Consider the following 25,868-nt stretch of genomic DNA (forward strand, 5'->3'; position numbering starts at 1 on the left):
CTTCAACAGGTTTCCTGTTAGGTGCTGTTAGTTGTCACCGATCAGGGAGAGCATATGATATTTGTCCATCTGGGACTGGCTTATTTCACTCAGCATGATGTTTTCCAGATTCCTCCGTTTTGTTGCAAATGACCAGATTTCATTTTTTTTTTTACTGCCGTATAGTATTATACAGAGTACATATCCCATAATTTCTTTATCCAGTCTACTGTTGATGGGCATTTAGGTTGATTCCATGCCTTAGCTAATGTGAATTGAGCTGCAATAAACATTGAAGTACAGACAGCTCTTTTATTTGCCAATTTAATTTCCTTTGGGTAAATTCCAAGGAATGGGAAGGCTGGGTCATGTGGTAGGGCTATATTCAGGTTTCTGAGCAATCTCCAAACTGTCTTCCATAGTGGCTTTACCAGTTTGCATTCCCACCAACAGTGGATTAGTGTGCCTTTTCCCCACATCCTCGCCATCATCTGTTGTTAGTTGATTTCTGTATGAGAGCCATTCTAACTGGGGTGAGGTGAAACCTCATTGTGGTTTAGATTTGCATTTCTTTGATGCTAGTGATCCTGAACATTTTTTCATGGCCTTGTCACTTTTCTAAATCCTTTTTTGCACAGATCAGAGAAGCAGCACTAATCCTATTGTGTTGCTTCCCAAAATACCACTTACAAAAAAAACAGAAAACAAAGATAACTCAGTCATCTAGCAAATGTTATAAAAAATTGTGCACCTGGGGCTAGCGATTTGGCACAATGGGTTAACGCCCTGGCCTGAAGCACAGACATCCTGTGTGGGCACCGGTTGAAGACCCCACTGCTCCACTTCCTATCCAGCTCTCTGCTATGGCCTGGGAAAGCAGTGGAGGATGGCCTAAGTCCTTGGGTCCCTGCACCGGTGTGGGAGACCCGGAAGAAGCTCCTGGCTCCTGCCTTTGGATCGGCGCAGCTCCAGCTGTTGTGGCCACTTGGAAGTGGACGAGCAGATGGAGGACCTCTCTCTCTCTCTCTCTCTGCCTCTCTTCTCTCTCTGTAACTCTGACTTTCAAATAAATAATCTTTTTTTTAAAAAAAAGGCGTTAAATGAGAAAAAAACATAAATTTAAAAAAAAATTGTGCATCCATAAACCACCCAAGAAATAGCTACCCAGAGAACTCCAGTTCAGAAAGACAACATAATCCTGCTGCTTTGGAGGGGCTCCATGGAGTGGGGTGGAGTACTGTCTGCAGCATCTCATGGACGATAACGATGGTGGAGCAGCCAGGGTGAAGAACAGGGCACCCCCACGAGCTGTCTGAACGCCACACCTCTAAAGTACCCACTTCTTGAGACAGGTCCAGGTATGGGCTAATGGCTTCGTCAAGGTCCTTCAGGCCCCCAGGAAAAGCCGCACGAATAAATGTGAAACAACCCATTTCATGGTACAGGGTGAGGAACAAGAAGCATGTTTTTCAACAGTCTTGAGTGGTGCAGCTCACCCCACAAGAACACTAACTTCAGCAGCCACTTCATTATATTTCTACTGTAAATGATACGGGCCTGGGCCAAGTCAGCACCAAAACTCCCTTCAGAATTCAGAGGTTAGGTCATCTACACTCTATTGACAATTACTGAACTCAAAGCCCCTAATGAGGCATCTCAGCAACAATGTGTGTCCTGCCACTAATGAGGCTCTTTTTCCATGAATAACGAACAAGAACATCATCTCTGTTGCCAGGTATACAACATAAACAAAGCTCAACACAAGGGCCTTGGTATGGCGGGTTTGTCCATTTGCAACAAAAGAATTTTTCAAAGTGTGAGCCAAGTTTAGCGGAGGGTGGGACAGCTGTTGTAACAAATAATGGGAACATATGTTATCAGAATCTAATAAATCAGCTTTTGGTTGTTGTGGAACAGAGGCTGTGCAATGGGATATATGGAGACAATGAAAAGCTCCAAATGAGTTCATTTCTTTATTTTACAATCAGTCTTAGAACACAAGGCTGATGATTTCTGTAATGAACTGAGATTTCCATGAAAGGAGCCTTATGAGATTTGTGATCCCAGAGGCTCCACTGGTTAAATCTTTATTTCTTAAGCCTTGATGTATCAGGTTGAGTACTGCACCGGGGGTGAGAACATTGGATCCCTGTGATACATTGGTGGCTTCTGGTGGCAAATGGAAAAGTGCACGGGCACCTGCAGCTATGGGCATGGGGCTGGGTTCCCTTGGTACTGTAAGAACCTCAGTGTATGAGCCTCTTATCTACAGGGCAGCCTCAAAGCTTAGAGCTCCAAGCTTAGCTCACTGTTCAGCTGAACAGCAAGATTCCAGCACATAAACAGAGAATAAAAATGAGCTGACATGAAAGCCAAACAAGTCTTTATTTTGTTTAATTTAAAGTGCTCTATACAAATTCTTTTCTCTCTTTCTAAAATCAGTTCCATACTAGGTAGCATATATCTTGTTTCAAAGCATGGTCATGTCTGCACAGGCGTGATGATGCCATCACCGGCCGGGGGCTTGTTTCATGAATTTGAGCAAGAGTTGGAAGAAAACAAAATCAAAGTCTCACAATGCCTCAGTACCCCCAACTGTAGAGAATAACAATTCAAACCCGCTTCAGAGACTTCTTATCAAGAACTACAGCCAAAAATAAGACCCACACAGTATAGTTTGCTCTATATGTTTGAAAAATTTCTGGAAATTTGTATTCTGAATAATTCTTTAAATACACTGGATAATCTTATTAAAGAAAGAATATGTTACAAAGCAAGAAAGTGATTATGTGATATAAGAAACCACTCCCTAATATCAATTTTACAAGGCCGGCGCCACGGCTCACTTGGCTAATCCTCCGCCTGTGGCACCAGCACACCGGGTTCTAGTCCCAGTTGGGGAGCTGATTCTGTCCTGGTTGCTTCCCTTTCAGTCCGGCTCTCCACTGTGGCCCAGGAAGGCAGTGGAGGATGGCCCAAGTGCTTGGGCCCTGCACCCACATGGGAGACCCAGAGGAAGCACCTGGCTCCTGGCTTCGGATCGGTGCAGCACGCTGGCCACAGCGGCCATTTGGGGGGTGAACCAATGGAAAAAGGAAGACCTTTCTCTCTGTCTCTCTCTCTCTCACTGTCTAACTCTGCCTATTAAAAAAAATATTAATTTTACAAATACATTTCTCTCAGTGAGAGTTTATTGAAATAAGGCAGATGTTATAAAGGGCTACAGAGCCTAGCAGCTACATCACAGTGGGTAATTATACAGAAAAGTTTTGTACAATTCATCAAATAGTGAGTTCACAAATAATGGCATTAGGAGTAGAAGAGCTTTTAAACCTCCAGGTGTATCAGTTTATTTTTCTGTTTTAACAAAAACAGGTAAAATGATATACATTCACTGTTCAGTAATCAGAATAGCAAAGGGATGCCAAGGCCTGCTGTGTAAAGCAATGGAGGTAACCTGCTAAGGAGGAAAAGACCTGAGAAGGGAACACTATTTTATGCCCAAATGCTTACTGATTTGTCACATGTGCAAGGGCTACACTGCTCCAAAGAATCAACAAACCCAACAGTTACTTGTCACTGATATGGTGTCACAGCAAAAATTCTAATAGCACAGTCCCAACAAGGCACATGCTGCCTGCAGAGGTGCTGAGTGACTGTTCACCATGAAGGGGATAGAGCAGAGTTTGCATAACTGCCTGACAGAGAGGGGCAGGGGAGTTTGCAGAAGGAGGAGAGAAAGAGGGCATGACCTTCTAAAACCATCATGGCAGCACTGAGGTTAAAAATCTATGAGAAAAAAGTCACCAAAGTGCTCTGCTACCTGAATTATCCCTCTGATCTAATCACTGGACTATATCAAGAAGAAAGGAATAATCAAGTACAAGAAAAACAAAAACAAACACAAACCCAAGCACTTACCATCATACTTTGCTAAGACTGCCTGGACATCAGCATACGCTTGTAGTTCCAGAAGTGCTTCTAAAAGGTTTTCATGGATGTTGAACATGCTCAGTAGAGGGAATTCCTTCATCAACTAGAAAATAAGAAACCAAGCAGTAATTAATATACATATTTCTTGTATTTTATTGTACATATTTAGAAAACAAAATATACCTTTTGATATATATACATACAGTACAATGATTATGACAAAGATTTTAGGAAAGAATTTTTTTATTTTTAAAGTATGATTGATATTGAATTACACATATTTATATAATATAGACATACCATATGGGGTTTTTTTGAGATTTAAAAGTATTTGTTAGAATCAAGGACCTCCAGCCAGAGTGGCATGGAGGGGGGCTTCCAAGAGAGGAAAAATCCAAAAAAAATTAACAATCAGAGTGGCATTCAGTTACTGTATTTTTCTTTAAAGATTTTATTTATTTATTGGAGAGGCAGAGTTACAGAGAGAGGGAGGGAGAGACAAAAAGGTCTTCCATCTGCTGGTTCACTCCCCAGATGGCTGCAACAGCCAGAGCTGAACCAATTTGAAGCCAGGAACCAGGAGCTTCTAGATCTCCCATGTGGGTGCAGGGGCCCAAGCACCTGGGCCATGTTCCACTGCTTTCCCAGGCCATAAGCAGAGAGCTGGATTAGAAGAGGAACATTCAGGACAGGAACCAGTGCCAATATGGGATGCTGGGCACTGCAAGTGGAGGCTTAGCCTACTACACCACAGCATCAGTCTCTGATTCTTAAAAGTATAATTATACTAGATAATAAGTTTTCACACCAATTATTATTTTATAAAGCACTAATGCTTCATTTATCCCTGATACTTTGGAAAAAAGGGCAATTTTGAATCTGTGACCTTAGGTGAGAGAAAGTCCAAAAGAGAGAGCTTTTAATAAAAACTGAAGATGGGGACAAGTGTTGTGACATAGTGGATTAAGCCACCACTTGCCACTCAGCATCCTGTATCAGAGTCGCGACTATTTGGATTCTGACCCGGCTTCCTGATAATGTTCCTGGGAAGGCAGTGTGTGATAACCCAAGTAGCTGGGTCCATGCCACCCAAGTGGGAGATCTGGATGGAGTTCCTGGCTCCTGGTCTGGCTCAGCCCTAGCTGGGGTCACTATTTGGGAAGTGAATCAGAAAAAGGAAGATTCTCTTTCTCTCTTTCTCTCTCGCTCTCTCTCCTTCCCTCTCTCCCTCCCTCCCTCCCTGTCACTGTGCCTTGCCAATAAATAAATAAATCATTTTTTAGAATGAAACTGAAAAAAAAAATCCAATAATGATGAAATGCCATAGAGAAACCAACTGAGGAGAGAGTTAATAAATGCCTCACAGGCTTTCACAGTTGTTCCCTGGTCAGTTAGTCCAGGGCAGTCTAGACGGAAGCCAGTGAAGGGGACACCAGCGTTACTCTTTCAGGCAGTCTGGTGACAAAGAAGAGGTGGGAAAGTCTTAGAAGGCAATGTGGCTGAGGGAGGTCCTGTAGGTAGTGACTGGGGGAGTAGTAAGAAATAAGCCCATGAGTTCTTGCCTGGTTGCCTCAATAAAACAGAAATAGAGGTCATCTTCAGAGACTGAGGAAGTTAAGGTAGAAGTGTAGAAAAGTCTCAAAGTAGAGATCAAACAAGGATTGCAGAGGCCAGCTTCAGGGACTAACACTCTGGAGACTGAATTTTAAAAGGGGTGGGGATGTCCAACTGCCACGGTTGTCAAGTTTTAGCTAGCAGTTGCAAGATGTCAAACTATAGGTCTGAGCTGAGGAAGATGGATTAGTTTCCATGAAAAGTCAAGAGGCAAGGGAGTTGACTACAGCGGTGATTGGCCCAAAGGTTCTAGATTGGATGGGAGGAAGAGAGGTCCATGAGGAGTTCAAATAAATAGCAATGAATTTCATTGGAAAGCAAGGAGAAAGAAGAAAGGACCAAGAATTTCAGAGCAAAATCTGATTTTACAGCAAAGTAAAAATTTGGACAACCAAGTTCTTTTTACAGCAAAAATCATGTATTTATTCTCCTCTCTTTCATCTGCTCCATGAGTAGCTGTTTTCTATGATAACACGACGACCCCTTAAAATGTGATGTCAACTTCTTTACAGTAATTACTCCGAAAGAGATGATATTCAAAAACAGACTCACTGCTAAACAAGAAGCCAGTTGTATGGACTACACATATTTTCCTTTAATAGGAATATTTACCATTTTTGAAGCCAAGAATCATTTAACATGTTTAAAAACAATTTTTGCAGCCGGCGCCGTGGCTCAACAGGCTAATCCTCCGCCTTGCGGCGCCGGCACACCGGGTTCTAGTCCCGGTCGGGGCACCGATCCTGTCCCGGTTGCCCCTCTTCCAGGCCAGCTCTCTGCTGTGGCCAGGGAGTGCAGTGGAGGATGGCCCAAGTGCTTGGGCCCTGCACCCCATGGGAGACCAGGAGAAGCACCTGGCTCCTGCCATCGGAACAGCGCGGTGCGCCGGCCACAGCGCGCTACCGCGGCGGCCATTGGAGGGTGAACCAACGGCAAAAGGAAGACCTTTCTCTCTGTCTCTCTCTCACTGTCCACTCTGTCTGTCAAAAAATAAAAATAAAATAAAAATAAAAACAATTTTTGCTGCCCCAAAGTTTGTCATATTTCAGTGAAAAACTCATATCTAAATGATGATGTATTCAATAAGAATCTCTGACCTGCTGAATTTTCACTGTTAGTAAAGGAAGTGAATAAGACTACACCACATACTGTTGATATTCTGTAACCAATAAAAGTATTTCTTGTTCTGGTTCACTTTGATTCTGGTTGACATCACCCCTTTGATTTTTTTTCCTCTTTCTAATTAAAGCTTGTTAAAATTAAAACTCTGTCATTCAGCACTTGGCAACACAATAAAGACATTCCCTAAACCATAACATTTAAACATTTATCATTTTTAGCCAACTCCTCAGGTAATGATCAAACTTCAAGGACACAAGTCACATTCTGTAATTTTAAAACTGCAATCCCAAATATTATCTGCTGAAGCTTACAAACTCAGTCTCATTGAAACCCAAAAACTGCATGCACAAACATGGAGGGCTCCACTGCTTTAAACAAAACCTGAAGTAAGATGCCAGGAGCAGGGCTGGCGCTGTGGCATAGTGGGTAAACCTGCCACCTGTAGAGCTGGCATTCCATATGGGCGCCAGTTCAAGTCCTGGCTGCTCCACTTCTGGTCCAGCTCTCTGCTGTGGCCTGGTCCCTGTGGAGACCCAGAGGAGGCTCCTGGCCCCTGGCTTCAGATCAGCACAGCTCCAACCGTTGTGGTCATCTGAGGAGCGAACCAGCGGATGGATGACCTGTCTCTCTCTCTCTGCCCCTGCCTCTCTGTAACTCTACCTTTCGAATAATTAAATAAATCTTTTAAAAAAAAATGCTAGGAGTTTGAGCAGCACTGCTTTCACTGGAATGTTGGACAGGGTACACTGTGTCCAGAAAATAATCACCAATAAACAGATTTTAAACATGGCAAACAGCAAATGTTGCAGGGGTAATTGAAGTCATATGACAATCTGAAAATCTTGCTCTCATTTAATATAAACAAGAAGAAAAAGAAAACACTCCTTTTTGTCCATCACCCCCTCCAGCCCTTCACAAAAATCTTAGCAAAAAAGGCCACGAATACTGTACTTCTTTGCTCTATTTCCTCCTCACAACATTACCACAGTCAGGCTCGCCTCGCCCACAGTTCTGAATCTGTTTGTCCCACATTCATAGGTGACTTAAATTCTCCCAGGGACACCCTCCAGCCCTCTTCCTGTTTGACTTCTGCATCATTTGGCAGAGGATGTTTTTTTCCTTGAAATTATTGCCACTTTCTTGGCTTCCTCAACACCTTTCTCGTCCAATCTTTTCCTATGGTGACATCTCATAGCTCCTTCTCTGATTACCACCTTGCCTGCTACGGAAGTCTCCTCCCAGGTTATGGCGCACATCCTTTCATCACGAACAGCCTCACCTCTAGAATGGCTTTTGTGCCCAGGGCCTCAGGACCACCACCTGTATGGGGCTAGCACTCATGTCCTAGCATCCTGCTCTGACCCTTCTCCTAGGCACTATATTGACTTATAAACTGGCCGGCTCCGTGGCTTAATAGGCTAATCCTCTGCCTTGCGGCGCCGGCACACCGGGTTCTAGTCCCGGTTGGGGCGCCAGATTCTATCCTGGTTTCCCCTCTTCCAGGCCAGCTCTCTGCTATGGCCCGAGAAGGCAGTGGAGGATGGCTCAGGTCCTTGGGCCCTGCACCGGCATGGGAGACCAGGAGAAGCACCTGGCTCCTGGCTTCGGATCAGCACAATGCACCAGCCGCAGCGGACTTTGGAGGGTGAACCAACAGTAAAGGAAGACCTTTCTCTCTGTCTCTCCCTCTCTCACTGTCCTCTCTGCCTGTCAAAAAAGCAACTTATAAACTATCTTCCTGACAGTTGTGCTTCCTGTCCTTAGAAGCAAAGCTTCTAATACTTATCTGAGGGTTCCTCATTCCCAGGACAGCTCAGACTTGTTCTTCCTATCACCCTCTCCCTCCTCTCCACCACAGCCATCCTGGAAGCCCCTTACCTCTGAAGTAATATGTAAAACATGCTGATCGCTTCGGCCAAGTTTGCAGAAAGCTGTATTACGCAAGCGAACACCTCGGGAATGATCACCATCTCCTGTTTTCTCTGATCTTGCTGCCAACAACTTAGTTTATGCCTTCATACTTTCTCCAAATTGCTCACATTCATCTGCTTGCCTCCAGATCACCTCTGTTCCAATCCACCCTTTACAATGCTGTCATAAAGGCCCTTTAAACATGTACACCGAGTCCATCACACCCTTATTTAAAAGGCAACCACTAACATGGTGAGGCCTATCCCAAGGAGAGAGTCACGTGTGAACACAAATTTACAAACAAAGCTACTTATCACAATATTACTTATCATGGTACAAACAAATGCATGAAACCTAAACTTGAACTCATTATGAAAAATTTAAGTATAACAAGATATAGTTATTTGGGGGCTATTATATGTAGTTATAGAAAGTTAAATTCTCAAAAAAAAAAAAAATTTCAATGACATGGCCTGGGAAATGTTGGCATGCCTTGCTACATTAGGATATGGGGTTGACCTTGTAGTGCAGTGGGTTAAGCCAGAGCCTGTGATAACCAGCATCCATGTCAAAATGCCAGTTAGAGTCCCACTCCTCTGCTCCCAAAACAGCTCCCTGCTAAAGTATCTGAGAAGGCAGTAGAAGATGACCCAATCACCTGGGGACCTGCCAACCATGTGGGAGACCAGAATGGAGTTAGTGGCTCCTGGATTTGGACTGGCCCAGACCTTGCTGTTGCAGCCATTTAGGGAGTAAAGCAATGGAGATTCTCTCTCTCTCTCTCTATCCCACTCTCTGTCTCTCTCCCACTCTGTAGCTCCGCTTTTCTCATAAATAAATAAATATTTAAAAAAGTATAGAGACTTATGAGCATTTTACAGTAAGTTCATGCTTTCATAAAACACACTTGGTTAGAAATATACTCATACCAAAATGTTTTAATGGTGGCTATTTCTGGTGAGGTTAAAGGTGATTTTTACCTCTTCCTTCATATTTTCTATATGTGCTAATATTGTTAAAAGGAGTAGACATACATTTGATAAACTGGGAGTGGTGATGACCATTTCCCAGATACTAGCTTCTCATCAAATTCAAGACACAACCCCAAATCCTTAGTACAGAAAACACACCCCATTGTGACCAGTCCTTGGCTACAGTGCCAGCCTTCTTTGTACCTATTTCACACACACACCACACTCCTGCCACACACCAGCTTCCAATGCTGTAACTAGACTGCATCCACTCATGTTTCTGTCTCTGAGCTCTCCTCTCTGCCACTGTGGTCAATCTGACCAGCTCCTCGACCTCCAGGAATCCTTACCCGCCACAGCTTCTGACCTCTTATTTAGCTTTCATCTGCAGGTTAATTATTCCCAATCTGAATTACTGAAATCCCTGTCAACACAGTCTATGGATTCACCTCTCCGTGAGCCCGGGAAGTCTGTGAGAACAGGAACTCTGTCTCATCTGTATTCTTGGTCAATGACTGACCCATCATGGATGCTCAGCACATACTTCACGACTGGAATGCTTCCTAGAAGCTTTTGCAAGTTCTCATCCTTTGGAGTGTGTGCTACTACATACTGCATACTACCACAGGTCTATTGCAGTCCTTGGGTTACACATCCTGAAAAAATTTTTTAAGATTTATTTATTTGAAAGGCAGAATTAAAGAGAGAGAGAGAGACAGAGAGAGAAAGAGAATCTTCATCCACTGGTTCACTCCCCAGATGGTTACAACTGCCAGGACTATGCTACGCCAAATCCAGGAGCCAGGAGCTTCTTCTGGGTCTCCCACACGGGTACGGAGGTCCAAGCAGTTGGGCCATCGTCTGATGTTTTCCCAGGCACATTAGCAGGAAGCTGGATTGGAACTGAAACAGCTGGGTCTTGATCCAGTGCACATATTGGATGCCGGCATCACAGGCTATGGCTTAACCAGCTATGCCAAAGTGCTGACCCCTGAACATGGTCTTACACCACTGATAATCTTCCATTCTACACTCTGGAAAAGGTGTAACCAGAAACCATAAATTCTGTCTCAATGTACAGAAGATTTTTTCTCCCACCACCTGCTGTCTAAAAACAGAATAGGTGGTCTAAGGATGGCTCCTCCATTACCAGAACTATTTATATAGAGATAGGCTAGGTCACAGGACAGGGATACTTAAAAATAGGGCCAAGGAACTTTCAAATTCTCAATTCTAGCAAAGAAACTCCCAGCTCCTCAGCATAACTTCGAGGCCCTCAGCACAGTGCCAGATCCCTCTTGTCTCTCCTATCTTCTACAGGACTGAACTCTGGCCTTGTCAGACCAGACTGTTGCACACCATTCCCAAATTCCTTCTATAGTTCCTAGCCACTGTGTTTCTGCACAGATTGTTTTCACCACCTGGAATACTTTCCCCCCACATGTATAAGGCAGCCTGTCAAAATCACCACACCCTCCAAAGCCCAGATCAAATGCCACCTCCTAAAGTCACAGCATCTTAGAAAGTGAGAGCCAGAGGAGCCCATGGAGATTGTCCAAACACTCTCCTCACTTTACAGGCGAGCTCCCTCCCACCCCACCCCACCCCACCAAACAACAATGAAGGCTGCAAGCTTAAGTGACTCAGCCAAGGTCAGTGCTGGAACTATGATTCAAATCCAGTCATCAACACTGAGTCCAGATTTCAACACATCAGAACCCCAGTCTCCGGGCTGCCAAGTCCTGCAGAACTAAGCTATTTTGCTTATGCTTCCAGTATAATACTTACATATCTGCTTTGTATTGTGTTTACATGCTTTTAAGAAATCAGCTGTATTACAAAGTAAAGCACCCTATATTTCGAGTTATTTCTGAGTTTAAATCCAGCCTGTGCCTCTTACCACCTGTGTGATTTCATGCAAATTGCTTAACCTCTCTGAGCTTTGGTTTCCTTATATCTCTTGGGTCTCAGAGCTCTCAGGGCATGTCCTCAGATTCCTACCCCTTCCTTATGTTAGCACCCACCTGACTCACATTACCGTTTCTACTTTCTTTTTTTATTTTTTATTTTTTTTTTATTTTATTTTTGACAGGCAGAGTGGACAGTGAGAGAGAGAGAGACAGAGAGAAAGGTCTTCCTTTGCCGTTGGTTCACCCTCTAATGGCCGCCGCGGTAGCGCGCTGCGGCCGGCGCACCGCGCTGTTCCGATGGCAGGAGCCAGGTGCTTCTCCTGGTCTCCCATGGGGTGCAGAGCCCAAACACTTGGGCCAGCCTCCACTGCACTCCCTGGCCACAGCAGAGAGCTGGCCTGGAAGAGGGGCAACCGGGACAGGATCGGTGCCCCGACCGGGACTAGAACCCGGTGTGCCGGCGCCGCAAGGCGGAGGATTAGCCTGTTGAGCCACGGCGCCGGCCTTTCTACTTTCTGATCGTATCCTAAAATCATCCCCTTCATATGGCTGAATATTAGGTAATTTTTAATGCTTATTTATTTCAGGGCAGTATAACACAGAAAGAGAGAGAGAGAGAGAGAGAGAGAGAGAGAGAGAGAGAATATCTTCCTATGCTGGCTCATTCCCCAGACAAGCAGAAGCCAGCAGAATGGAATTCCACCTGGATCTCCCATCTGGGCGACAGATCTGCTGCCTTCTTGCATTACTGGGAAGCTGGATCGGAAGCAGAATAGCTGGGATTCGAACAAGGCGCCGTGCCATGGGATGCGGGTGTCTCAAGCAGTGGCTTAATCCACTATGCCACAACACCCGCTCCTGAATATTAGATAATTTAAAAAGCAAGACAGATAAGAATTAACTAGAATGATGACAATACTACTATTGCAGATCAGCATGCTCTTGCTGTAAAGGGCTTTTCGAGCTATGTGGTCTCTGTTACAACTACTACATGCTGATACTGTAGCTCAGAACGTCATGGATAGTACCTAAATGAATGGGCAGAGTTGTGTTCCCACAAAAAAGTTATTTACAAAAACAGGTAGGAGACCAGATTAGCTTGTTAACCTCTGGTGAATGTGAAAAAAAATATAAAAACCAAAAGGTCTTCATTACAAGAGCTTCATAATGGAATTATATTTTAAAAGTACAACATCTCTTAAACACAGCTGGTTTGGCAGATTCTAATAAATTGGGAAAAGGCCTAACTCACAACCCAGTACTTCCCCTTCCAGCTTAACTTCTCAGAGAACACCCGCACATATCCTTGAGGAGCCACACACTGAGTTACACATTGGTGAGGATTTCTGTCAGAAATCCTAGCTGAATACATACAATGGGGTATACACATATGAAATATGATAGCAGACAAAATGAATGGGCTACAAATTAAGATATCTAAATGAGAACAGAAATCAAACAGCTCTGAGTGAAGTATATTGTTGTGAAGCACAGGTTCAAGCCAGACACCATTTAATTAAGTTAAAAATGCACAACAAAAGTAATACTACATGTAGTTCATGGGGGCATATTATGGAAATGTAAATAAGGGAGGGTGGATGGTGTATACATTGCTTTAGTTCTTTTAAGAAAAGAAGGTAAGGGCCAGCGCTGCAGCTCACTAGGTTAATCCTCCGCCTGCGGCGCCGGCACCCCAGGTTCTAGTCCCAGTTGGGGTGCCAGTTCTGTCCCGGTTGTTCCTCTTCCAGTCCAGCTCTCTGCTGTGGCCCAGGAAGGCAGTGGAGGATGGCCCAAGTGCTTGGGCCCTGCACCTGGCTCCTGGCTTCAGATTGGCGCCGCGCGAGACGTAGCGGCCATTTGGGGAGTGAACCAATGGAAGGAAGACCTTTCTGTCTCTCTAACTTTGCCTGTCAAAAAAATTTTTTAAAAAAGCTAAATCAACTGCAAAATTTTAATTAATTTGTTACTATGTATTATTTTTACTTACATTTTAAATTCTAGGTAGTAGAGATATGTTTTATATTTTATTTATTTATTCTTTGCATATTTTATACTTTAAAAATTTCTTCCACAAAACCATGAAGTTCATTAGATGTACTTGTCAAGTGTAATTCTTCAAGCCACAAAGAGTTTGGTTTTCATCAGATCATGATTTTTCTAATTCCTAATTGCCTTTTGAGGAAAAATTGTTTCCTTCTCATTGGAGGTCTGACTCTGTGGCTCCTCAAATTGTTCCCAGCATCTAAACAGAAGGTATCTCCGGTTGCACAATATTTTGAGAATTTTCCTCCAAAATATCTGCTTAATAGATTTTCATATACTGTATTTGATTTCTACAATGGTATCAAGATAACAATTGCTAATCTGACATGAAACATAACTTGGAGTGCTGCTTTTTATTCTATATCTGAGTTCCAGAGAGTAGGTTCACTGATGGATGGGATATGAGGAACTATAGGAATTATTATTTCATTCCAAAGGGTAGCTCAGAGTTAAACCAACTACTGGGTAAATTCTTCCCCTGACTCTTAGCATTGGGATTAGGGTCGGAGTTAGGCTTTGACCATGTGCATTAATAAGAAAACATTTCCATCTAAAAATTCCTTCTTGCTTCTTCTCCAGAACCACATCAATGACTCCCATGGCACCTTGTTTTCAAAACTGCAGAGGAGATACACATACAAGGAAAGGTTCACCGTGGGAGAGGAGGCGTATTAGAGAAGTCAAGAGCACTTCCCGCTTCGCAGTCAGATCTGGTTTTACAGCCGGGGCCAGTGGAGCCTCTCAAACAGTGGGGTTTCTTACTGTCAGGGAGAGTGGGGTTTCTTAACACCAGGGGAGCTCATTTTTCCCCTCAGCAAGGCTGGGTAACACCTCACTCCGGTGCACGTACAGCTCCTATCCAGATGTATCTGGGGCCACCATCCTTTCCTGATGCTGCCATAGGTAGGCTGCATTTTCAAAGGGCTATTTGTTTTGCTCTGTGTGCTTAGCTTCCTTTTTGTTTTTAGTTACACAATAGAGCAGCTCTCCATTTACTTACTTTAAAATAATGTACAAAAAGTGGTTTGGTGATATAATTAGCCCTTCTAATAAGAAAAGCTCACAGTTCTCATATCAAGCTTGAATGAAAGCATATGATAAATATAGAGGCCTGTTTTCTATAAGCTAAGTCATTCTAAATAAATCTTGGAGTTAACTCACTATCTCGCATAGTTTTGTTTATTTATTGCCCGCTATCTTCTCCACAGTGGTAATTGCTTTCTCCTGGCAGCAAGAAATTTATATGCCCTGTTTTGCCCAAATATTATAGTTTACATAGAATGAAAACACTAACTCTCCTACGATTCCTTTAATACCTATGGGGAAGAACATGGGATGGGCCAAGGATAGAATTTCAGTTTCAATTTTACATCATCTGGTTATTGTCAGTTCAAGTTTATTTCAATGAAAGAATTTGAGGCACTTCTGAGGTTAACATTTATGAGCTCAAATGGGGAAAAAAAAAGAGGAGAGTTAATTCACTGGATTTGAAATACTCTATGGACATAATTTAGAACTACAGTCTGTATGCTTTTTCTCAGCTGAATTACAGGATGAAAACAACAGTTTAAACCCTTCAAGTTTGATTTGTTTCTATTTAAACATTTTATTAGTTTAGCTATCCATGTATTGTTCCTTGAGCGAGAAAAGCAACGGGGAAATTCTTACATATTTTAAGGCAGAGGTAATTAAAAGAGATCCTCGGCCAGATTCCTACTGAGGTCAATGCAAGCTTGGCCTAATTAAAGTTTATAGAATTTGGCCTGAATCATATTCAAACAGCAGATACTATTTTGTTATAGTTGCAAGTTTGACATTACTTAATTATGGTTTCAAATAAAGGCATAAATAGAAAATAGAAAAGACACTCTCCATAGCATGGTTATAATTTTGTCAGTGATTTTTACTGACACTAAAGGCCATGAATGGGAAGAATGAGTCCTTAGAGACTCAGGAGAGCTCCCTTTACAGAAATCATTACAAATGCCATCCCGAGAGGCTTAAGCCTACACTATTAACAAAATGTCATTTTTCAGAACTAATCCAAAGGCAAATATTAAGCCACATCTACTGAAAGTAACATGGACAATACAGGACTTGTGTGGTCAATTAGTTAAGTCATCAATTCACTAGTTCTTCACTGAAATGAACATATTTTATAGACACATATTATATATTGTACATATATATATGCACACATCACTGAGAACTAAAGAGAGAAGTAACGGTTGAAGGCATGTGATGATTTTCCAATGACAGCTGGATGTCTCCCAAAGACTCAAAGGGCTAGAAGGCTATCTAAATAATTAATCTACTTTTTCTGTGAAAAGTATGCCTAGTTTATTCCAGAGAGGGAAGTTTTCTCCAAAATTTCAGTGAATGAGACAATCTTCATGTTTATACAGCTTTTAACAAAAATATTTTCACTGTAAAAGTTCCTCTTCCATTTCTGCTCAGTTAAAGATAAAACAAGCACAACCCTGGTCAGAACATACAAATCTTCAAAGATTCTTTGTCAGCTTCTACTTTATATTTTTAATCTTACATCTCAAAAATATTTATTTATTTATTTTTATTTGAAAGGCAGAGCGAGAGAGACACCAGTGATCTTCCATCTACTTTCCAAATGCCTGCAACAGCAGGGCCAGATCAGGCTAAAACTAGGAGCCCAGGGACTCCAGGTTTCCTATGTGGGTGGCAACAAGCCGTTCCCTGCTGCCTCCTAGGATGCTCATTAGCAGGACGCTGGAATCAGAAGCAGAAGAAGAACTCAAATCCAGGGTCTCTGAGCCAGGTTACAGGTGTCCCAAGAGGCATCTTAACTGCTGCATCTTCACCTACCCCTACCTTAAGACATCTAAGAACATGACTTTCCAGAACTAAAAACTTGACAGCACTACTTTTTAAAAAAACATTTATTTAATTGAAAGTCAGAGTTACAGAGAGAGAGGGGGAGAGAAAGAGAGAAATCCTTCATCTGTTGGTTCACTCTCCAAATGACCACAATGGCCAGGGCTGGGCCAGGTGGAAGCCAGGAGCCTGGAACTTCATCTGGGTCTCCCACATGGGAAGCAGGGGCACACATACCTGGGCCATCTTCCCCTGCCTTCCCAGGCACATCAACAGGGAGCTGGATCTAAAGTGGAGCATCCAGAACTCAAACCAGCATCCGTATGTAATGTCAGCACTGTAGGCAGTGGCCCACTAGCCACAATGCCGGCCCCAACAGTACTATTATTTTATCTACAGTACTATTATCAACTATTTATCAACAGTACTATTATTTTATGTATTTGTATAGAGGAAATTTCTCTACTCTAAACTCAATGGTAAACTTCAGTTGCAGGAAGCACAAGGGTGAGATTGTTGGAGTAGAGGGAAGAAGCTGGCCTCATAGTGCCTTGAGGGAAAGAATAATTTATGCCCTCCTCAAAAGCAATGGGTAACACTTCGAGGAAAGCTTCTTTCTCATCCTAAACAGCTTAAAATAGGTCTGCAACCTAGCCCTGGGATCATGAACAAACCTGAACAATTTGACACACGTGTTGAATGGCTTGGAAGCTGGCCCACAGACAGGAGGACAACATGCACACTTCCCCTTGTGATGACATGGCACTGCTCTCTTGTTCCAGCAGTGGTCTCAACAAGCAGATAAACGCACTGGCCAACAAGCACTGTCAGAAAGGACTTTTTGTGCCAAAACCACAATCACTGTGTTTGGCAGAGACTCTTCCACATTCACATGGGTAATGGTAAATAACACTATTCAGGAGATTAACTCATTTGGTTATCTGGGGTACAGTTAACAAAAACTTGCTTTGGCAGGCATCTCTCAGTAGAGTCAAGTGAGAGTTAAACGTTATGGGAGATTCCTCTGTGGCAACAAGAAGAGGTCAGTACCCCAACCTCTGATATTCACCTGATATATGTGCTGCTGCATGATCACTTAGCCTTCCAGGGCTCTTTCCTCGCCAAGTCTTTCATGACTTTCCCCCCAAACATCCGAATGCTATTGACAGAACACTAGCCTGAGTTCATACCCTGTTTTGCAGCTGTTATTTGCCCTACAGAACTTGTGTCTACCATGCAGGATTAGAACTATCTTCTAACTCTCCCAAAGCACATCCCAACACAGCAGTTTCTGACCCTCAGAAGCCTGGGCTGCAATACAGCAGTACCTGTTCCCATCCTTTGGCCATGTGTTCTACCAGGTAGCAGACTTCATATACCAAAGACTGCAGCACTTGACTCCATAGTCCTACTCTGGACTTCAGTGCAGGTGAAAATCCCATCTAGTGAGTTAGACTCTTCTCCAAGCAAAAGACAGTGTCTCCATTATAGGTAAGCAATCCAAGATCAAAGTCAAACTCCAGTCCTCCACACCATCTAAAATGCACTGTTTTGAATAGAACGTACTACTCACCAGTAATCTTACACCATCTCTCCCACTAAACATCATCTTCTTAAAAAAAAAAAAAAAATGGGCCAGCTATGATGTAGCAGGTAAAGCAGTGCCAGTTCGAGACCCAGCTGCTCCAATTCCAATCCAGCTCTCTGCTATGGCCTGGGAAAGTAGTAGAAGATGGCCCAAGTCCTTGGGCCCCTGCACCTGCATGGGAGACCCAGAGGAAGCTCCTGGCTTCAGATCAGCACAGCTCTGGCCGTTGCAGCCAGTTGGGGAGCAAATCAACAGATGGAAGACTTCTCTCTCTTTGCCTCTCCTTCTCTCTGTGTAACTCTTTCAAATAAATAAATCTTTAAAAAAATTTGAGAGGCAGAGACAGACAGACAACTCTCACCTGCTGGCTCATTCTCTCAGTGCCTACAGCAGCTGGGGCCAGGAACTCAATCCAGGTCTCTCAAGTGAGTGACAAGGACACACAAATACCCGCGCTATCACCACTGCTTCCCAGGGTGCAAACTAGCAAGAAGTGTCCGTCAGAAGCCAGGGCTATGCATCAAATCCATGTACTCTGATATGGGACACAGATCCCAACTGGCATCTTAAACCTTTAGACCTCAGCCCACGCCTAAACCTCCTCTTTAATTTCACTGAGACCACCAATGCCTTGTCCTCTTTACTTTTTGGTCCCTTATTTTTTTTCTCAAATTCTTTATTTTTTTTCAGTTTCCATGATACCCCACTCACCTAGTTTTACTCCTAGCTTTCCAGTTGCTCCTTCTCAGATCCATTGGATGCGTCTCCTTTACCTAGCTTGCCAATGTTGCAGACCACAAGGGCTCACTTCTTAACCTTCCTTTTCCATCTCTCTCCCTAAGCTGGGTCTTCAAAAAGTTCATGGAAAATAGGCTTCATGGAAAAATACTTTTGCACCAAAATAAATTTCTTTTAATTCCATTTTCCATGAACTTTTAAAAGACCTCTTATTTATGACCTCACTCAGTATCATGGCTTTAAATCCTTTAAAATATATGTTGATGATTTCCAGACTCCTCACCCCTAAGTTCCAGACCCTATCCAGCTGCTTTCCTGAAATTTTCACCTAGCAGTAGGATAGGTATCTCTAGCTTCCCAAGCTTCTCAAAACTCCCGGCAGAACCCCTGCTTGACCACTGAAATTTGCTCCTCTCGCGGCCATCCTCCTTTCGCTAAGTGGTAAGACCATCATCAAATTGATGAGGCTGAAAACATGGGCACTCCTACATCTTCCTTGATTATACTGTTACTATTTTTCCATATCCAGTTGATTCAGAAATTATTCCTTTCAAATAGTTATTGGGCAGTTGTTATACAGTGATAAACAGATTAAAAAAAAATTCTTCTCCTGAAAGTTACACTCTAGTGAAAGGAAACAAAAACAAGCAAATAAATAAAATATACAGACTATCAGATGATGGTAAATTTCAAGAATACTAAATAAAATATGGAAGGAGGTTGTGAAATGGTAGTGTAGCACAGGCAGAGGCAATTTAAAATATAGCAATCAGAAGATGGGATTGCCAAGGTGACATTTAATCAGAAGAAGGTGAGGGAACAAGTCATTGGGTATCTGGAAGATGAGCATTCTCGGTAAAGGTCCTAACACATTCTGGTACAGTCAACAGACACCAATGAGGCCAGTGAGGCTGGAATGCAGTGAGCACACAGCATCAGTGGGGGTCTGGTTACGCAGGTCTTGTAGGCCACATTCAGAGCTCAATTTCTGAGTAAGATGAGAGGCCACTGGAAGATTTAAAGTCAAAGAATAGTAATGCCTCACACACATCCTAAATGGCTTCATTGTCCATGTACAGAGTAGATGCAGAGGGACAAGAACAGCAGCAGAAAGGACAGGTAGAAGGCTATTACTAGAATGCGAGTAAGTGATGCCAGTGGTTTGGACCACTGTGAACACAGTGAGAATGTCAGGATTCTACATATACCTACATTTTAAAAGTAGATCCACTGGCTTTTCCAATAGTCAACTCCTATTGATTAAATGTCCAAATATATCTCATATCCATCCATTTCTTCACTGCCACTCCCAAATTCAAATCTTCATCAGCTCTTACTTGGACTAATGAAACTGTTCAACTAGACTCCCTGCTTCCATTCTTGCCCCCATTCTAAATATCCTACCTAGTATCTTCCTAAAAAAAAAAAAAAAAAAAAGATTTATTTACTTGAGAGGCAGAGTTACAGACAGAGAGAGGGAAAGACGGAGAGGTCTTCCATCTGCTGGTTCACTCTCCAAATGGCTGCAATGGTCGGAGCTGAGCTGATCCATAGCCAGGAGCCAGGAGCTTCTTCTGGTTCTCCCAAGTGGGTGCAGGGGCCCAAGCACTTGGGCCATCTTCTACTCATTTGCCAGGCCATGAGCAGGGAGTTGGAGCAGAAGTAGAGCAGTCGGGAGTTGAACCGGTCCCCATATGTGATGCTGGTGCCACAGGTAGATGGTTAACCTACAGGTGGATGCTTAACCTACTAAGCCACAGTGCCAGCACCCTACCTAGTATCATCTAAAAACATCAGTAAGCTTGCATCCCTCTTTTTTATATATTTTAAAGGCTTCCTGTTGTACTTCTAATGACAACTGAACTCCAAATTATTTCCTGCAAAGCCCTGATTCACATGGCTATGGCTTGCCTTTTTAAGTTCATTTTCCTCTGACCTACCCTTCATTTACCTTGGCCTTCTTCCTTTTTTAAAGATTTGTTTATTTATTTGAAAGGTACAGTATACCCGGGTTCTAGTCCTGGTTGGGGCACTGGGTCTGTCCCGGTTGCTCCTCTTCCAGTCCAGCTCTCAGCTGTGGCCCAGGAAGGCAGTGGAGGATGGCCCAAATGCTTGAGCCCTGCACCTGCATGGGAGACCAGGAGGAAGCACCTGGCTTCTGGGCTTCGGATTGGCGCAGTGTGCCAGACATGGCGGCCATTTGGGGGTGAACCAACGGAAAAATGAAGACCTTTCTCTCCATCTCTCTCTCTCTCACTGTCTAACTCTGCTTGTCAAAAAAAAAAAAAGAGAGAGAGAGAGAGAAAGGTAAAGTATACAGAAAGGGAGAGACAGAAAGAGAGAGAGGTGTTTTCCAACCACTAGTTCACTCCCCAAATGGCTGCAACAACCAGGGCTAGGCCAGGTGGAATCCAAGAGCCAAGAGCTTCTTCCTGATACCTCTGTATGGTGCTCCAAGCACTTGGGACATCTTCTTTTGCTTTCTCAGGTCATTAGCAGGGAGCTGGATTGGAAGCAGAGCAGGCAGGACATTAATCACCAAGATGCTGGTGTTACAGGTGGCATCTTAACCTGCCATGCCACAACACCAGCCTCTGGCCTTCTCTTTCTTGCTAAACTCTTTCTAGCCTTAGGATCTCTGTATGAATTCTTGCTTGGTCAGTAACATCTTCTCTCAGATCTCTATGTGGCTGGTTCCCTCTTACCCTTTAGCTCTTAGAAATAGTGCAGCATGGCACATAATGGCAGTTAAAAAAAAAAAAAAACAACCTCAGGCAAAAGACTTACAAATGGAAAGAGATGACTGAATAAACATAAATACTTTCTCCCAGGAGACCAACTGCAATTATAAGGAAATGGTACGGCCAGCGCCGTGGCTTAACAGGCTAATCCTCCGCCTTGCGGCGCCGGCACACCGGGTTCTAGTCCCGGTTGGGGAGCCGGATTCTATCCCGGTTGCCCCTCTACCAGGCCAGCTCTCTGCTATGGCCCGGGAGTGCAGTGGAGGATGGCCTAAGTCCTGGGCCCTGCACCCGCATGGGAGACCAGGGGAAGCACCTGGCTCCTGGCTTCGGATCAGCGAGATGCGCCGGCTGCAGCGGCCATTGGAGAGTGAACCAACGGCAAAAAGGAAGACCTTTCTCTCTGTCTCTCTCTCTCACTATCCACTCTGCCTGTCCAAAAAAAAAAAAAAAAAAGAAAAGAAAAGAAAATGGTACAAGAGATCAGCACTGTGGTGCAGTGGGTGAAGCCACCATCTGCAGCACCAGCATCCCATATGGGTGCCAGTCCATGTCCTGGCTGTTCCTCTTCTGATCCAGCTCTCTGCTTATGTCTTGGGAAAGCAGTGGAAGATGGCTTGAGCCCCTGCACCCATGTGGGAGACCTGGAAGAAGCTCCTGGCTCCTAGTTTCAGATCAGCTCAGCCCAGGTCATTTGGGGAGTGAACCAGCAGATGGAAGACCTTTCTCTCTGTCTTTCCCTCTCTCTGTCTATAACCCTACCACTCAAATAAATAAACCTTTAAAAACAAAACAAAAGCCAAAAAAAAATGGTACAAAAGGAAAGAAATTCTACCTGCAGTGAAAATAGCAAAGGGCATGGAAGAAACTGCTGGCAGCATCTCTGAAAAGAGATTTTTTCAAAATTTTCCAAGACAAACTATAAACAACACTTTATTAAACCACTGTTGAGGGGCCGGTACTGTGGCACAGCAGGTTAATGCCCTGGCCTGACGCGCCGGCAACCCATATGGGTGCCAGTTCGAGACCTAGCTGCTCCACTTACGATTCAGCTGTCTGCTATCGCCTAGGAAAGCAGTAGAAGATGGCCCAAGTCTTTGGGCCCCTGCACCCGTGTGGGAGACTCAGAAGAAGCTCCTGGCTCCTGGCTTCAGATTGGCACAGCTCCGGCCATTGTGGCCAACTGGGGAGTGAACCATTGGATGGAAGACCTCTCTCTCTCTCTCTCTTTCTCTCTCTGCCTCTCCTCTGTGTAACTCTGAATTTCAAATAAATAAATTAATTTTTTTAAAAAAATAAACCACTGTTGAGGAAGCTGCAGCTGTTCTGAGAAGAGCCCCAGAGAACTTCCAAATTTGGAGTTGGCAGAGACAAAACAGAAATGGGTTGGGGGGTGGGTAGAGGCCACATGTAATTAAACCCCTGGCTATAAGGCAGTGGGGATGAGCAGCCTTTCTCATCCCCAAATTTAATGGAAATTAAGTGACTGCCTATTCTGCAATCAGAGGGATAGCCACTAAAGACTTTGTTCAGAGCAGGAAAGAGCTTTTAGTATGGGGGTGGGTAAATTCTGGTGTGTGGTGCAGACACCAGCATTCCATATCGGAGCACTGATTTGACTCCTGACTGCTCTGCATCAGACTTAGCTCCCTGCTAATGCACCTGGGAAAGCAGTGAGAGATGGCCCAAGTGCTCATACCTTTGTCACCCACATGGGAGACAAGGAAGAAGCTCCTGGCTCCTGGCTTTGGCCTGGCCTAGTCCTGGCTATTGCAGCCATTTGGGAATGAACCAGCGGATAGAAGATTTCTCTCTTCTCTTCCCTTCCTCTTCTTCCCTCTCCCTCTGTAATTATACCTTTCAAATAAATAAATCTTAAAAAGAATTCTCAGTTGAGTTCTTTACTTTGGCATTTGATGGGATGTGGGGTGGAAAGTACTCCATCTATTCCCCATCCAGGCATTCATCCATCTATCCATTCATTCAACAAAAATGAACTGAGTGATTATAATGTGCCATGAAAGATGAAGTTCCTGTTACTTTACAGCTTATTTTCTAGAAGAAGCAGGAAAATAAGCAATAAATAAGTGACAAAATAATAAAAAAATTTTAAATGAAAGAACAACTAAAAGTAAGAAATTCTACTGAGAGTGACATTGTATGTGCATGGTAGGGTATGCACGGTGTTCCTGCAACTCAGTATCATGAAGGCCCTTCTACTGTTGGACTTCTTATACATTTCTATTTACTTATTTTATTTATTTGAAAGGCAGAGAGACAGACAGACATTTTCCATCTGCTAGTCTACTGTGGCCAGGGCTGGGCCAGGCCAAAGCCAGGAACCAGGAACTCAATCTAGGTCTCCCACATGAGAAGCAGGGACTCAGGCCCTTGAGCCATCTCTGTTGTCTCCCAGTACATGCACTAGCAAGAAGCCAGAGGACTGCACTGGGTTTAAGTCTATAGCCATAGTGACCAGATACTGCAGTTTCAATTACCTACCTCAGACAACCAGAAAACTGGCAACTTATTCCCTACAGAAATTGCATGATTTAGACTGCAGACTCTGGCACAATGACAGGCTAAGTGAAGCCCCATACTAAAAATAGAACACCTAAGGTGACAATATGGTCACGAAACAACATAGCTCCCTTCGCCCAACCTACCCCCAAATCACTCGCAGTCAGGCGTACTCTCTCCAAGCTTAAGACCTGACAATCCTTCAGGAAATCCCTCCAGGAAAAGGCCGAGATAGTAACATTTGGGATAAGGATTAAAAGACAAGCTGGCTGCCTGGGTACCCAGAAGTAAAGCCCACTAATAACCAATCAGCCCTTGATATACACAGAGATGCCAATAAGCTTTCCTGTGCTTTGATTTTAAATGTTAACATTTAGTCCAACAACATCAGACATACACTCTAAGTTCCTCCAATAAAAAAATAGAGAAAGAAAATTTCACAATGAAAGACACAGAACCAAGCTTGAAGAAAAACAAAAAGATAACTATCCATGCAAATTAGAGTAGAATTTCAGTGGGCTCAAAAAGCAATGCCTTCAAGAAGAGGAAAAAAAGTAGGACAAGGACAAGTTGAGGTGATATAATAAATCGAAAGGAGAGAGAGAGAGAGAGAGAGAGGAAGGAAGGAAGGAAGGAAGGAAGGAAGGAAGGAAGGAAGGAAGGAGTATCTCTACATACCTAAATGGATGCTGCTGGAACAGGAGCAGAGAGCATTTCCCCAAATAGAACTTGCAAGAGGCTGCTCCTGACCCTCCAGAGAATAGCAAAGAAGCCCAGAGTCAGAGTGTGAAATACAGTAGTGATACACTAAGCTGGAGCTTACAGGGCAGCTCATTTGACTTCAAAAGATGGGTGTTCGGATATAGCCGGGGGTAGTAACTATTTGTACTCCTAGGCAAAAAAAAAAAATTTTACTACTGGGAGAATACATCAAGATACACTACAAGAGAGAGGGGAGGGAGGGAGAGAGAGGGAGAGAAGGAGGAGGAGGTGGACGAGAGAGAGCGAGCGTGAGCGAGCACACTTGTACTTAAAGGAATTGGTGAGAAATCTCAGACAGGAGCCTTGTGCACCTGAGAACCCTAGTGTCACAGAGTCAGTTTCCACAGGCCCAGGGAGAAGACTCTCAGGACTATCAGAGTACCTGCTCTGAACAGGTAGAAGAGTCAATTTCCCAGGAGGAGGATGCAATAATGCTTTTGCCTTGACTATAAAAAGGGAAATCAAAGAGATCCAACTCATTTGCCTGCCTTACTATCACATGCATTGCCGCAGGCTTTACTTGCTTTACAGCTGCAGTTCCTGCTGACCCCGAGTAGCCGTGTGACTGTTTCCAGTGATTACTGCTCTGTCACCCTGGGAGTCACCAGTTCCACTGGCTCCTGGTCATTGAAGCAGTCACACCACACCTGCAGAGGCTCAGAGCTCCCTGCACACTGCATGGGACAAACAGCTGCTTACAAAGGTTCTTTGCTGTCTGAGTCTAGGAGTGGGACAGAGGCTAACTTAACTGTATCATTGAGGAAGAATATTGAGAACCCTCACAAGTAATCAGGTAACATAAATATAAGTATAGAGAAAAACAAAACAAATTTTAAAATGTTAGACCAGCAGGGGCCAGTGCTGTGGTGCAGTAGGCAACACATAAGGGTGCAGATTCATGTCCCAACTGCTCTATTTCCAATCTAGCTCCTTGCTAATTTGCCTGGGAAAGCAGTGGAAGGTGGCCCAAGTGCTTCTGCCCCTACACTCACAGGGAAACCTGGAGGAAGCTCCTGGATCCTGGCTTCAGATCAGCCCAGCTCTGTCTGTTGTGGCCATTTGGGAAGTGAACCAGCAGATGGAAGACCTCTATATCTCTCTAACTCTGCCTTTTAAATAAATTAATAAAATCTTCAAAAAATAGGAAAAAAATATTAGACCAGCAGGTCTTTTCAATGGAAGAAAA

The 25,868-nt window shown here is 43.7% G+C and overlaps 1 protein-coding gene across 4 annotated transcripts in view; it reads right to left on the minus strand.

Moving 5' to 3' along the window:
* Positions 1–25,868, minus strand: part of ST7 (suppression of tumorigenicity 7) — a 300,729-nt gene that overhangs the window by 55,343 nt on the left and 219,518 nt on the right. For all 4 annotated transcript variants that reach the window (XM_062207690.1, XM_062207863.1, XM_062207599.1 and 1 more), the window contains one exon: positions 3,901–4,015. In XM_062207690.1, the coding sequence (XP_062063674.1) occupies positions 3,901–4,015 (115 nt within the window). The remainder of the gene's footprint in view (positions 1–3,900; positions 4,016–25,868) is intronic.

The sequence above is a fragment of the Lepus europaeus genome, chromosome 1 (assembly GCF_033115175.1).
Source record: "Lepus europaeus isolate LE1 chromosome 1, mLepTim1.pri, whole genome shotgun sequence".
NCBI lineage: Eukaryota > Metazoa > Chordata > Mammalia > Lagomorpha > Leporidae > Lepus > Lepus europaeus.